The 16037-nt window shown below is 47.2% G+C and overlaps 1 protein-coding gene across 6 annotated transcripts in view; it reads left to right on the forward strand.

The window, feature by feature from the left end:
• CARD9 (caspase recruitment domain family member 9) overlaps window positions 1–16037 on the forward strand; it is a 276679-nt gene that overhangs the window by 205380 nt on the left and 55262 nt on the right. For all 6 annotated transcript variants that reach the window (XM_085613178.1, XM_085613196.1, XM_085613172.1 and 3 more), the window contains one exon: window positions 10233–10358. In XM_085613178.1, the coding sequence (XP_085469304.1) occupies window positions 10233–10358 (126 nt within the window). The remainder of the gene's footprint in view (window positions 1–10232; window positions 10359–16037) is intronic.

The following is a 16037-nucleotide window of genomic DNA, read 5'->3' on the forward strand; positions in this document are numbered from 1 at the left end:
TTGAGCCTCTCGGCCCAGCGCCAGCAAACTTCTGCTTTTCGTCCCTTTCGTGGCCAAGGAAGGGGCGCCCCCGCACGTTCGTCCAGCCACAGGCCGCAGAACCAGCCTCATGCGGTCGTGGACGTGGATTCCGCTGTGGCGGAGCAGGGGGACAGAGAGCTGGTCAGTCCACATCTGCTCCTGCAGCATCTGCCTCAAAGCCTTCCTAGTCCGAGCTTTCAGGCCCATTCCACACCAGTGGGAGGCAGAGTTCACCATCACCTGCTCCACTTGCGTACCATCACTTCGGACAGGTGGGTGCTGCAAATCGTCCGAAGGGGCTACTCCCTCCCCTTCGAGGCGACCCCCTCCAGCCATGCCACCGCAGTACCACCGCATGTCGGGGGATCACTTGCAACTTCTGCAGGAGGAAGTTACGGCCCTCTTGGCCAAGGGGGCCCTCGAGCGCGTTCCTGGCCCAGAAGTAGGACGGGGTTGTTACTCCCACTACTTTCTGGTTCCCAAGAAAGGCAAAGGGGGCCTACGCCCTATCTTGGACCTCAGGAGCGTCAACGCCTTCCTCCGGAAGGAGAAGTTCAAGATGCTGACTTTAGCTCAGGTTCTGGCTGCCCTAAACCCTGGAGACTGGATGGTAGCGTTGGACTTGCAGGACGCTTATTTCCACATCCCCGTCCTGCCGGCCCACCGGCGTTACCTGCGGTTCACGGTAGGCCACGAGCACTTTCAGTTTAGCGTGCTCCCCTTCGGCCTCACCAGTGCCCCTCGGATGTTCACAAAAGTGATGGCGGTGGTCGCAGCTCATCTGTGCAGATTAGGGGTTCCAGTCTTCCCCTATCTCGACGACTGGTTGTTGAAGGCGGGCTCGCCCCGGACAGTCGTCTCCCACCTCCAGACTACTGCTGACCTCTTGCATTTGCTGGGGTTCTCCATCAACGTGCCGAAGTGACATCGGAGTCACTCCCAGCAGCTCCTCTTCATCGGAGCGGTTCTGGACTCGGCGCAGTTTCGGGTCTATCCTCCCGGACAGCGGGTTCGGGATATTCAGGCTCTGATTCCGATCTTTCAGCCTTTATCCCGAGTTTCGGTCAGGATGGCTCTACGGCTGCTAGGTCTGATGGCCTCCTGCATCCTGCTGGTACATCACGCCAGGTGGCGGATGCGGGCTCTGCAGTGGGACCTGAAGTTCCAGTGGGTGCAACATCAGGGCAACCTGTCCCAACACGTCCTGATCTCGGAGGGCACTGCAAGACAGTTGCAGTGGTGGCTCACGGACCGCGATTGGGTCAGTGGCAGATCCCTCTCCCTACCCCAACCGGAGCACGTGGTGGTGACGGATGCGTCCCTCCTGGGATGGGGGGACCACATGGGAGAGGGGGGAGATCCGAGGACTCTGGTCTCCGGCGGAGTCCCGGCTCCATATCAACCTATTGGAGCTGCGGGCGATCCGGTTTGCACTGAAGGCATTCCCTCCCTCTGTCCGGGGAAGTGTAGTGCAGGTGTTCGCGGACAACACCACTGCCATGTGATATTGCAACAAACAGGGCTGGGTGGGGTCGTGGACCCTTTGTCAAGAGGCACTGTGCCTCTGGACATGGCTGGAACATCAGGGCATCACCCTGGAGGTTCAACACCTGGCGGGCTCTCTGAACGCCAGGGCGGACGAACTCAGCCGCCGGTGCATGATGGATCACGAATGGTGTCTGAACTCTGACGTGGCACAAGGCCACTTTCGGCAATGGGGAGAGCCTTAGTTAGATCTATTCGCCACCGAAGAGAACGCGCAATGTCATCAGTTTTGCGCGTTGGAATTTTCAAGACGGCACTCGTTCTGAGACGCTTTTAGTCGCGAGTGGAGTTGCGGTCTGTTATATGCCTTTCCGCCTATACCACTTCTGCCCAGAGAGCTGAAGAAGATCAGGCGCGACCGGGCCCAAGTCATCCCTGTGGCTCCGGATTGGGCACGAAGATACTGGTATCCAGAGCTACTCAGTCTGTCAGTCGATCCCCTGATTAGACTACCTCTTCAGGAGGACCTTCTGTCGCAGCAGCAGGGGACAGTCTTCCACCCGAACCTGTCCAGCCTCCACCTCCATGCGTGGAGATTGAGCGGCGGCAGTTGATGCCATTTGACTTGCCTCCTGAAGTCTGTGATGTCATTCTGGCAGCCAGGCGTCCCTCCACTAAAACGGTATATGCCTGCAGGTGGAACAAATTTGTGGCTTGGTGCACAGCAAAGGCTGTGGATCTCCTTTCCGCCCCTCTTTCTGAGGTTCTCCTCTTTCTTCTTTCCCTGGCCCAGCAGGGCTCTTCTCTGGGCACCATCAAGGGATATCTTTCAGCTGTTTCTGCCTTCTTAAGGCTTCCTGATCAGCCTTCTCTTTTCAAGTCCCCTGTTATAAATAGATTCTTAAAAGGCATTACTCACATGTTTCCTCCTGTCCCCTTTGTGATGCCTCAGTGAGACTTGAATCTGTTGTTAACCTACCTGATGTGTGCTCCCTTTGAGCCACTTCATAACTGCCCTCTTCGTCTTCTGACTCTCAAGACTGCTTTGCTGGTTGCCATCACCTCTGCCAGAAGGGTGAGTGAGCTCCAGGCTCTTTCTTCTAAGCCTCCTTTCCTCTCTGTCCATCAGGACAAGGTTGTTCTGCTGACTCGCACTTCTTTTCTTGCTAAGGTAGGTACTGCCTGTCACATTGGGCAGTCTGTTACCTTACCCACCTTCTTTCCGCCTCCGCATCCCTCGAAAGAGGAAGAGAGGCTCCACCGTCTGGACCCAAAACGTGCGCTCTCCTATCTGGACTGCACAAAACCGTTCCGAGTGGACGACCAACTCTTCGTTGGCTACGTGGGCGCTAAGAAGGGGCGGGCAGTGCACAAGCGGACCATCTCTCGGTGGGTTGTTTTGTGCTTTAAGGTCTGTTTTTCCTTGGCTAAGAAGGATCCTCCTGTGGGGCTGAGGGCCCATTCCACTCGGGCCACAGCAGCTACCACTGCCTTGGGACGGGGAGTCCCTCTGCAGGACATTTGTCAGGCAGCAACGTGGGCCTCGCTGCACTCGTTTACCAAGCATTACTGCCTGGACAGCCAAGTCCGGAGAGTCGGCTTCTTTGGCCGTTCCGTTCTCCAGGACTTCCTGGTGTGATCTTGGTTCGCAGACCCACCACCGGGGTTGGTATTGCTGGGCTATGTATTCTAAGGTAAGGAAACTAACTAACGTGTTTCTTTCAGATGAACAAGTTACTTACCTTCGGTAACGATATATCTGTAAGAAACATTAGTTAGTTAGATTCCTTACCGCCCCACCCATCCTCCCCTTTCTGCAAACTGATATCTAGGGTTACGGTCATCCCTTTCAGGGCCCTAGTTTCATGGCACCAGTGTCTGTTTCTTGCATGGCTCTATGTTCCTGGCGCGGAAAGCTATGTACAGAACTGACGTCCGCGCGCCAGGGTGGCGTCTAAGTACTCCAACGTCATCCCGGCGATCATGACGCCGACACCAAACGCAGAGTCGCAGACGACGCCTACCGACACGCAAGGGTACTGCTGACGAAAAATCTTTCCAAATCCAGCCTGACTCCTGGGGATATTCTAAGGTAAGGAATCTAACTAACTAATGTTTCTTACAGATATATCGTTACCGAAGGTAAGTAACTTGTTCATTAAGAATAGTGACGAAGAGAATATGATTGATAAGGTTGAATGTGTTGTTGGAAAAGTGGACGGTGTGATAGTTAACAGCAAAACTATTTTGTATGTGGAGTTGAATGAGTGTGCTGAGAAAGACAATTGTCAAGTTAAGACAGTTTATTACCAAAGGTTGGCCTCAGAAAAGGAATTTAAGTGATATTGACTTTTTTTCAAAGTCAAAGATGTGTTGTCCATTGTGAATGAGTTGGTGCTGCATGGGAATATGTTAATTCCTCCAAGTATCCTTAAGAAGAGATTGGTAGATCTTGCTCCTCAAGGTCATGTTGGCAGTACCGGCACAAAAAAAGGGTGCAGGATTTTTATTGGTGGGCAGGAATGGACAATGAAGTGGACGTGGTTTGGTCAATGCATGGATTATAGTCAGGCCAACAAGTCTTTGAGGGTTTCTCAAACTCCTTTGTGCCCAGTTAATCAATCAATCAAACAGTACTTGTAAACACGTGGCTTATCACACATGAGGGTATCCAGGTGCTGTGATGCGGGCATTAGTCGAAGATCCAGGTCTTGATTCCCTTCCTGAAGTCCGTCAGTGGTGGTGCCGTATGGAGGTGGAGGGGAAGGGTTTTCCAAGACTTGGCAGCGAGGTGGGAGAAGGAGCGTCCTCCAGTGTTGCAGTGGTGGATGCGCTGTATCTGGGCGAGGTGAGCGGAGGTTCCTGGGTGGTAGGTGGAAATTCAGGCGTTGGTTCATGTAGGCAGGAACTTGGTCATGGAGGGCTTTGTAGGCATGGGTCAGTAGTTTGAATTGGCATCTTTTCTGGGTGAGGAGCCAGTGGAGGTCTTTCAAGTGCTGGATGAAGTGGGTCCTCTTGGTCAGGTTGAGGATAAGTCTGGCTGTGTTTTGGATTGTCTGGAGTAGTCTCATGAGTTCGGTGGCTGTGTCTGCATAGAGTGTATTGCTGTAGTCCAACCGGCTGGTGATGAGTGCTAGTGTCACAGTTTTCCTGCTTTTGCTGGGTAGCCACTTGAAAATTCTGTGGAGAGTATGGAAGTAGGCTGAGGAGACTGCGTTGAGTGATGTTTCATGGAGTGTTTGCTGTCCAGTATGATGACGAGGTTGCAGGCATGGTCTTTTGTAGTGGGCGTGGGTCTGACTTCCGACGGCCACCTGGAGTCCTGGTGTGTCTGTCGAAGATCAGGACTTCTGTTTGGTCCGTATTGAGCTTCAGGCAGTTTTTCTTCATCCAGGCTGAAACATTATTCATACAGTTGTGGAAAATTGGCCTTTCTCGTGGAGGGGTCCACTGAGAGCGAGAGGACGAGTTGGGTGGCCTTGGCGTAGGAGAAGATGTTGATGTCGTAGGTTCTGACGATGTCTGCGAGTGGTGTCATATACATGTTGAAGAGGGTTGGACTGAGGGATGAGCCTTGAGGGACACCTCAGGGGGTGTGCTTGGGTTGGATGAAGGGGGGAGATGGATTCTTTGGGTGTGCCTGTGAGAAAAAATGCCATCCATCTAAGCACATCGTCATTGATTCTGTTCTGGCGCAGTCGATCTATGAGTGTGTGGCAGGAGACGGTGACTAAGGCTGCGGAGAGGTCTAGTAGGATCAGGGCAGCTGATTCTCATCTGCTGATTAGGGTGCGGTGTTGTCCGCTGTGGCACTCAGGACTGTCTCTCTCCTGTGATTGGCATCGAATCCTGATTGGGAGGGGCCCAGCAGGTTCTCTCCAGGTGTTGGGTGAGTTGGAGATTAATAGCCTTCTCCAGGACTTTGGCGGGAAACAGGATCAGCAAGATGGGGCAGTAGTTCTGGAGCTTGCTGGGGTCTGCAGAGCTTTTTCTTGAGGGGTTGGACCGCTGCAGGTTTCCAGGCATCGGGGAAAGGCGGCTGTGGCGATGGAGGAGTTTAGTATGGTGATGAGTTGGTGGCTGATCTTGTCTCATGTGGTTGAAAGGTCGATGGGGGCGTGAGTCGGTGGGTGCTCCTGAGTGGATGGAGTTCATTAGAGTAGTTGTGTTCGGTGTACTGAGTTGTTCCCATGTGGTGAGCTGGTGGTTGGCGACAGTACTCATGGGAGATGAGCTGCTGAGGAAGTTGGTTTACGGATGGAAGTTGCTGTATATGATGACTATCTTGTTGTGGAAAGAGTCGGCGAGGGTGTCTCAGCGTTCCTGTGAAGAGGGCAATAGAGTTTTTGGTGGCTGACGGGCAGGTGAACTTTGGCAATGGTGAAAAGTTCCTTGGTCTAGTTAGTGCTGGCCTCAATGCAGTGTGTCAGAGCCTCCTTTTTCGCTGCTTTGAGCTGGCGATGTTAGTTGTTAAGGACAGACTCGAAGATAGCTCTGTCAGTGTTTCTGCTGGGGCGCCATCTTCTTTCAAGTTGTTTGCATCTGCATTTCAACACACATGTCTGTGGTGTACCAACGGGCTTCTTTGGTGTATATTTACATTTTGGCATTGTTTGGTGGGAGTGACTTGGTCGGTGGCGCTAGTGATTCAGGTGTTGAAATTCTCTACTGCCTGAAGTTGAGTTGTTCCAGGGGGTTTTGGGCCTGCGGGGATGGCGCGGTGCTGGTGACTGTGATGGCGGCCAGTTATGGGGTGGAGGTGAACCGGCAGCGAAGCAGGTGAATGGTCCTGCTGTGAAGCGAGGTAACGCGAGGCAGCAGGTGGTGTTGCATCCGGGTTCCAGAGTGCAGAGAACTGTGGTGTAATATCTGTGGGAGTGTGAAGGCCAGGGTTCCTGGTACTGGGCGCGGTGTAGGCACAGACAGGCTTGCCTTTGGCGCGGTGGTGCAGCTGCCAGTTGAGTTTCCTAAGGGCCCTTGGAAAAAGTTAGGTATGGATTTTGTGGGTGATATGTTTGACTTGCCAGTATGTATGAGATGTGCCTTGGTAGTAGTGGATTACTACTCCAAGTAGGTGGAGTGTAAATTTTTTAAAGAACCCAACACAGACTGTAGTAGGGTTCCTGTCCTCGTTGTTTGAGAGGGTATGTTATCCCTAGTTTATAGTAAACTAACAATGGGGTGCTGCTCAAGTCCAATGCCATGGAGGAGTTTAATAATGATCATTGTTTTAAGCACCTCCTAGTTGCTCCGTATAGTCCACGAGGCAACAGGATGGTTGAAAGAGTTAACCAGATGTTGAAGGAAATTGTTCAGGTAGCGTTGGCTGCTGGGGTATCTGTTTTGAAGGCTGTCAAAGACTTTGGAGTTAACGGAATATTCCACAATCTTCCACAGGAGTCTTCCATTTGTGTTGTTGAGAGGTAGGCACTTGTCTTGTGAGTTGTCCCCTGCGTGGGTCCTGGATAAAACTGAAGTGAGTAAGAGGATTCCTGGTAGGGAGGAGGTGTGAAGCAAGGCGGAAGAAGGGCAAGGGAGATACAAAGTAAGGTATGACGCTCTTCACAATGTCAAGGAGGTTATATTCCATGCTGGTGACTTGGTGAAGATTAGGAGACCTCAGGGGCTCTAAGTTCTAGCCTGCCATACGTGTGGTGGAAGTTTCGAATCGTGCTACATTGGTTGGGAATAGGAATGGTGGAGGTAGTGTAGGGCGAGCCTGGTCAAGAGAGGACTTGATGCTGGTGCGGATTTGGAGATGGGGCCTGCTGAGGTTCCTGTTCTGGAGGCTGGATGGTGGTGGGAGGATGAGTTGAGTAAGGCCAATGAGGTGGGATTGCCGGGGGGGGGGGGGGGGGGGGGGAGGGTGGGGGGTGCGGGGGGGGGCGCAATCCTGGATCTAATATTGAGGGAGCTGGAGATTCTCGTTCTGTTCTTGAGAAGGAGTCCTCTTCTAGTCTTTACAATGGGCCATCTGCTGAACCTACTAATGTTGCCCTGGGTAATGTGTCTGATCTTGTATGTTCCTTACCTATCACTGGAAGGGTAAACCATATGAAGAACACAATTTCCCCAAAATATTTACGTGATTACGTCTTTTATTGACGATTTGACTTGCATTAGGGTTAGATTGTTATATCCTTAATTAGCTTTTTGCAAGTCTATTGTGCTTCCTGTTTTATTGCCATGAAGGTCTCTGTAATGCGATGTAAAAGTCATATTATTGAAATGTGTTTCCCTTTTAACTTTCTATAGGAGCTGTTTTGTTTCCATGTATTATAGTGTTTATTATATTAAAGTTTGGGGTTCTTAAGGAGGAAGATGCGTTGTGGGTTGTTTGACATGTAGAACTTGTAGAATGTTGCCACGGGCATTGTGGGAGAGCGTTCTTGGAAATTCGGTTAGGCTTCACTAGACGAGCTGTTGGAATGGCTGTGTGCTGTTTGCTTTATTAAACGACATCTCCATTCTTCAAGACCCCTGTCTCGTGTTGTTCTTCGCAACAATAACTCATGCAATCATGCCGTCTTGCAGGATAACTCATCCAACATGTCTTCCTGTAGGATAGCTCATCCAACATGTCTTCCTGTAGGATAGCTCAACCAGTCATTTCATAACTCATCCAAACACGTCTTCCTGCTAGTTAGCTCAACCAAAATTGTCTTCCTGCAGAATAACTTCTCCAATCATGTCTTCCTGTAGGACAACACATCCTGTCATGCCATCCTGCAGAGTAGCTCAGCAAATCATGCCATCCTGCGGGATAGCTCAACCAATCATGCCATCCAGTGGAGTAGTGCAACCAGTCATGCCATCCTGCAAAATAGCTCAATGTGCACATCACGAGATTGAGTCCTGATAAAGCCAACCGTGGCTTTCATGTATCAGAGGTCGGTAAATGAAATCCAGTATCATTCGAGGTTATTAGCAGCTTCTATAGTTACAGTACTTAGAAGCGGCAGAAATGCAGTAGAGTGACATCTACCAACAAGTTATTATTTTCTGTAGTTTATAGAAAGGGAGTTGGGAGTTGTTTAGTGCTAAAAGTATTTTCCAGCTCATAACCATACCACCTTCTAGTAAGTTCTGTTCCTGAACATACCACGTTGCACGGCCTATGGGCGAGTGAGCCGCCATCCAGCCCAGCTCAGCCCACGTGATCGCACCAGCTCTGCCAGACTGCTAATATTGCTAAGTAATGTAGTGCAAAGTAGAGTTAGCAAAAGTAAATATGTTTGTGGGCCGATAGCGCCGCCTGCTGTCCTTACAGAGGCAATTCCCTCATCTGTGGTAAATAATTTAATTACCGGAACTTTAATTTGATGCGGAAAATCTATAACAATAGCTCAGTAAAATAAGAGGCAGAATCCGTGGTATTAGAGGTTCGGAACGGGCTTTATTCCAAAATCAATTTAAATTGATGAGCTCCATATTCCATCACCACGAAGGTTCAGGAAGTGAAGACCGTACTTTATTGATAAGTAATCATTTTTATACAATAGGCATTACAGTGAGGCAAATGCAGGAGGCGTAACAATTGATAGTAAAGATAAAACATACATGCGTAGCAAAAGTGGGTGTAACTGGGCGTAACTAGAGAACGTCATCAGGTATGATGTCATAATAGGGTGGTTCCATGAAAGAATTTCGCAATGTCAGCAGAAATACTTGGCAGAAATGCGCGCGCAGCAGCATGACGTGTGATTGACGTGCAACTAGGGGGTGAAGGGGACTTGACATTTAGCTCTACATGTGGCGACAGAAGTCTGGAGGGTCAAGTCAACCTAATCCCAAATCATATCTAACATCCTATGTTTAAAGAACTATGTTATCCAAAAGAGAGGTCTCTCAGAGTAGAATCTTATTCTATACTGACTATACTGACTGTGAGTGCGTGTACAAGCGTCTAAGTGTCTACACAATATGCGAGGGCAGGAATCTTCCATAGTAACAGGGCTATGAATTACTTGCATAAAAACAGAGAAGCCGGGCCTTTTGCTCGGTAGCTGGAAGAATGTTTACTTAAACTACTAGACAGGAATGCATTGGGTAGGGAGCGGAGCAGATAATTTCGAAGGTGAAATACAGTTTTTGGCAGGCAACAGGCTGATGTCAGGCACCGTTAGCTGCGCAGGAAATAGGACAAAGTTCATGGATACAGATGCGAGCTCGGACTGGAGCTTTCAGAGGCAGAAGGCAAGAAAAAGCTTGATGGCAGAATCAGGGCCTACTTGCCTGGACTGTAAAATGGCATAAGTGAACCATATAAAGCCGGTGGCCTTTCGTACTTAGGAATGGAATATCCGGCCCATTCATGGCGGATCTGAAAGAGGACATGTTGACGGTAGACGCACATGTGTTTGCGTCTTCATAACTGGAACTGGAGGGAACATACATGTACTTGTAATTTGTACATGAAACCGTTGGGGTCCAAGATAGGGGACATAATTGATCAGAAAAATCCATATTTCCACACATCATGCACAGTTCAGAAAGTTCTGCCTGCCGTGGCGCACTGGATGTTGCATCTCAGATTGTCTTTATATGAGAGGCGGAATATTCTGCACCGCTTTCGTTTACATAAATTACATTTTCTTGACTTCAACTTAATTTACGTCAGCAAGAGGCTGATTATCAATGCTGAAAGGTTAAAATTATATAACGAAATTTGAGGCAAATAAAAATCAGACGTTACATTAACAGATGTTCTGTCGCTTTTACCTTAGTACATGGAAGAAAAGGAGGTGGCCGAACTGCAGTGCCTGACCCTGAGGAAAGACTCCAAGATGTACAAAGAGCGAATCGAGGCCATTTTACAACAGATGGAAGAGGTATCCATCGAACGCGATCAGGTAACTAATCTGTTGTGACCCATGTTAGATGTACGTGCGATGCTGCACTGTGCAGTACATAGGGTCACAAATAAATCCACTGTCCAGCTTGTACTTTACAAAGGTCAGGCTGGACGGAGCAATCCATATGGCATAAAATGATTAGGGTCTAAAGCTACCATTTTTAACATATGAGTGCATTCTGGGTCTTGTAGTCTTTGCTCAATCAAATCAATGGGACACATCCAAATTAGTGATGTAGGAGAGCAGTGGCAACTGGTGACATTTGAAAGTGCTGGGGCGTAAACGTTGTTGATGTGTGTTGTGTATCGTGAGCGAAGCGATTGAGCGTGATTGTCATAAAGGGAGCTTGGGGTTTCTCCACCCGATATATATATTTTTTTTTTAAAGAGTGGAAAAATCATGCATTTTAAAGCAAATTTGATGAAGCAAGGCGGTTTATAAAGCAATCGTGATAGTGAAGACTTGAAATATTTAAACATGAAATACTCCATAATTTACAGAATTAAATTTATTTAGTTGCTGAAATGTGCACATTTTGCAATGCAGCAAGAACCTCCTCCTTTTGGTGAGACAGCAGTGCCAACATTTTGTAACGGGTCGTGTGACTGCTGACGCAGTAGGTGCCCATGAATGAACACCACGTCGTTGAGAGAAGTTTCAGTGGTGCATGTCACACAGACCAGAGAAACAACGTAGTTAAGCACACTTAACTAAACGAAATCAATGTTATCTTAAAGACAAGTCTTAAGAGAAGGCACTGTGAGGTTTTGAACACAATAACCATGCCTCATTCCATCTGCATGCCATTCCATCTTGAAAACAAACAACTTCACAGTTTCCTTTATAATTGGTTTAAGAGAGGCCTTTTAGAAATAGCTCTCTGCACCATAAACAATCCACTTGAACAGCCCTGAATAGGAGAGCAGGAAGGCCAGGGAACACCCACCACGCTCAAGAGGCCCCCCTCAGAAAGGAATAGTATACATGACCGGCGTCCACCTTTATTTCTTGTTCCTGGATAGGCCCCGCTTCACAAACACGCATTCAGAGGCACTAGTCTAGTCTGAGGCATCCCATAGGTCCGCTCATCTGTACCTCTTGGGTACTTTGTTAAAGTTCAGAAAGTATAACCCTCTGCACGCCATGGGTGGTTACTGGTTTCTAAATAAGAGGCAGGTATACTTTGTCCAATCTGAGCCCACAATATGTTGTGGTGGCGATAGGCTGGTTGATATACATAAACTACAGTGCACTATGAAAGGCTCAGAGCCTGAAGCTTGTAGCCAGCGGAGACCCGTGGAAACAATTCACACAAGACAGGACGAATGTGTCGCTCCACAAGCGCAGACGGCGGTAAAAAAGAACGTGGCCGTGCAGGCTGTAGTGCCAGCGGAGGCCCGTGGAGACCATCAACACACGGGATGGGACGACCACAGTAATACTTTGAAATAAGAGGTATATCGGGCTCCCAGACAGGAGCTTTGCTTGGGCTTCCATTGTCTTATTAAAGGCATTCTATCTCAAGGCTGCAAAAGAAAGAAACGCACTTGTGTGTTGTACCTCAGAAAGGTCAAAGGGTGTGATTAGAGCAAACTATGCAAACCCCAGGAGATGATGGGCGGAGCGCTGAAACTTTTCAAATACTCGCGCAAGTCACAGATCTGGGTTGAATCCATCATCGTTCTTTAGCTCATTGCGCCACCCTAGTTCAGACCCAGCCATATGCAAATCAGTTGTGACCCTGTTGCTCATGGGAACAGTCCATCCCGAACTGCCAAGCCAGGTGTTTCCTGGACCGTAAACAAGCATCCTGCAACCGGTTTCAGGGTAACACCGCTCAGCCAGGCTAGCTTGAATCCATTGTCAAAGTGAGCAAGGGACCCATGTCTGGGGATACCCTGCCAACTTAGGGCAAACAAAGCAAACACAAGGAGATGATCGATAGAGCGCTAAGACTTTTCAGACACTCACCTCCAGTCACAGTTCTGGGTTGAATCCATCTGGATCTAATAGTAAAGCAGACACTAGACGCATGAAAGCTAAACCCGTGCAACCTTAATTCACTTCAGCATATGTGTGCACTAGAAATAAAAAGTAAGACATTGTATAACTGTCCCCAAACCTATAGTGAAGCCCAGTTGGGTTCACTCAACAATCCCTTGCTTTGCTCCTACAATGTATAAATTAGACCAGTGGTTCCCAAACATTTTAGTACCACAACCCAATATTAGAATGACAAGCTTTCGCAACCCACCTTCTTTAATTTACATGATGTGGGCCATTTTTGATTGTTACTAAAGCGTTGCGGGTAGCACACTGTCATTTACACCCAGCATATATTCCATTTTAATGGCCACTAAATTTGCACAGAAATATAGTTTTACTAATAAAACTATATTGCACATAAATCATAATGCGTGAAAATCTGATTTCAGTGAATATTTATCATTTATGCACCACCAGGTTAAGTGTTTTGATTTGGTTTGATCCTATTAAACTTTTTGTTTCCATCACTCTTCTGAATTGCAGAAAACCTTTCTTCAATTTTACTTCCTTAGCTGCTGAATGTCATATTACAATTGCTGGCATTGAGGATGATGTGTTGGGGAACACCTTAGACTGGCACAAAGCCTTACCAAACACTGGTGGCGTAAATGATTAGGACCTGACAATATTGCACAGCATTGCAATTAGTTTATGTTCACTTCACATGTTGTTAAAATATTACATTTTGGAGGCTTTTACATACAAAATCCATGCACGTTGTCTTTGTAAGCTGCTTAATAAAGCTTGCAGTCAACCAGGTGAGCTCTGATAGTGTCAGCCTTGAGGGTCACTTGATCTTATTCTTGTAATAAAGGTTGACTGCTGCGTAGTTATTTTAGGTAGATGTTTCTTGTCACATTATTTGTTTGATGTTACTTTGACAGTGGTAAATCTATTGTCAAGCTCGGTGCTCGTTTGGCCCGTGCACATTTCATATTCCCTCTAATAAAAAGGAGTCATAATCTATGGAAAAGTGGTCCGGACCATTTTTGGTTCCAGTGACCATCGTGCCTGGTTTTCTGACTTTTAATTGCAGACAGTTTGCGTCCATAGAGTACCATTTGCATTGTAATGATCATTCATTATCTGGGAGTTTATTGAATGATTGCCTTTAATATGGAATAAAAGCGCTGCATTTTTCCCTTTTGACCTGTAGTTTTCATGAAAGCACTGCATATAATTGTTAGAGATGTAAGGAAATTGGTGACCGCTGGGATACACCACTGAAAAAGTCATGTTGAGGGCCTCAACAGCCAACATCTTCTTTAGTAGTAGGATAACTTAAGGAGGAGATAAACGCTTTAATGTATTCAAAGATGAGCACAATGACAAGAGGAGCGCTCAAAGAGTCACAGAGACACCCTAAAGTTAATAATAACAATTGCTAAAGCAGTACGCTTGGAGTCTAAATATATATTTATTCCCTATTCAGTCCATTGATTCACAGGCGCCGGTATACGTTATATACAATTTTATTCTTTAAAAATGTATTCTCAGCCCAGCCAAGGTGTTGCGTCCTAACTCCAGTACTTCATCAGGGATCCTGATATCAGCAGGCTACTATAAACCTCCTCTACACAAGTGCTGATCGCAGTGACGTAGGAAGGAGGGTGCGGGCCGCCCCAGGTGTCATTCTGAGGGGGGTGGCAAAATGGCAAAAATGTGTGTTTTAAACACATTTTTGCCATTTTGTCAAGCCGGGGGTGACAAGAAATTTTCACCATCGGGTACCACCTGACCTTGCTACGCCACTCGCTGATCGGTGCTTATAGCCTACTTATCAGATCCGTGACAGTCCCCTCCCCGTGTCCACAGAAGTAGACCTTAATTTCAGTAGCGGAAGCCATTGTGATATATTCAAGCTGGTTTCAAAATGACCAACAGAACTGCGTAACAGATGCATCAGACAGGTCGAATATGACAAATAATCACATTTATCCACTGTCTACAAATTTCTTAATATGTAAAAGGGCAGAATTTGTCCTTTTCCTGGGATGAAAACAAGACTGTCGATCTCTTGAACAAGATTCTTTTTCCAAAGTTGCATCCCTCTCTGCCTAATCCCTGTTGTTGGCCAGAAACATAATAACTTTGATTGGATTAAGTGGATTCAGGATAGACTTTTGCAATAGGGGACACATCCAATCCTTGTTAGGACTCGACTTAATTCTCTGTTTGTTAATTATTTTCAGTACTTTTCTTGAAAGGTAAAGTGTGACTCTGACAATCAACTGACCAACACTTTGAATCTGGCGCAGCCGCGGCGACTGTATTTTATTTTTCTCAAGTCTCTGTGCCTTGGCTCTATATCAAGAACAGTAATCACAATGAAGCTTTTTTTCAGTATTAAAGTTCCATGCACCTTCTTAATATGTTATTGTGTATGCTGGAGCCTCAAAAAGACAGAGCATTAAAGTACAGAGTTTCAAAATGAAGCAGCTTTATTTTTAATTGCATTACATTTTTCCATCCCTCACAGATCTACATTAATTCCCGGTAGCACAGTGGGTACATTTCAAACGCCTCTGTTAAACCTGTTTAAGGCATGGGCAGGTAGTGGCCCTAAATACCTACAGGTCCTATTTCCTTCCTACACCCAAACCACAATCTAAGTTCCATCAAAGCAAACCTGATCACAAAAAGCAGATTCACCTGCAGTATGGGCGGAAGGAGATTGATCAGATGCTGTGCGCACAACCGAGGAACTCGCTGCAATGAGGCTTCAGAAATGGTTTAAGTCTCAGTACAAGAAAAAACTGAATACTTTCCTCTAGCCAGAATCTTGTGGGTCTGCCCCCTCATATCCCAAAAGAGCCCCTTTGAGGTGAATAATGATCCTTGAATATGATGGATTAAAGATAACCACCAAAAGATTTCCAACCTACCACAGGCATTCACCCTTCTTCCATTGGGGAGCATTGCGGAGCGGTTTCCATCACAAATTTGGTGCTTTACTAAACAAAGTAAATAATTACCTCTGTGTCACCCTTCCCTTATTCAAGTTGCTAGGTATCTTATTTTGAACAATTCTTCATCGGTTTTACAAGATTTTGCCCAGCCATAAACCACTACCTAGTTCCAAAGAAGTTGTCAGGACAAGTCAGGGTAGTCGTGTTATTCAGAAAAAATTCCAATAAGCCTGGTTCATAGTGATAGTTCTTTATATTAAGGTGTTTGTGAGCGGCTCAATGGCCCTCTGGGCAGAAGGGAACACCGGACATGCACAATAGAGGTTTTTAAGGGTCTTTATTTTTTTATGAGATGACCGCTTTTGAGTTTTTCGGGTGGTAAGTCCCATAAGACCCAGATACTCAGGCAAAAGAAACAGAGGATTCAAAGGCTAACCAAAACTCAGAACACAAACAAAGGAGCACAGCTGAGTCTTTTGTTTTCTTCTTTCAGCCGCCCTCTTTGGCCTCTCAGAATCCTGGTCCAGCACAGCCAGGGGCGTCACGTCTTCTCTTCACCCAGGCACTCAAAAAGGGAAAAACAATAGGTCAAGATTAGTCTCAGGGCCTCTATAAGTCTACGGGAGTGCCACCATCACCGGGCATTTGAGCAAGGAAAAGGGGGTTGCTAAGTGGGGGTATAGAGGTTCTCTGTGCAGGCTTCTTAAATGTCCCACGTGCC

The sequence above is a fragment of the Triturus cristatus genome, chromosome 1_2 (genome assembly GCF_964204655.1).
Source record: "Triturus cristatus chromosome 1_2, aTriCri1.1, whole genome shotgun sequence".
NCBI lineage: Eukaryota > Metazoa > Chordata > Amphibia > Caudata > Salamandridae > Triturus > Triturus cristatus.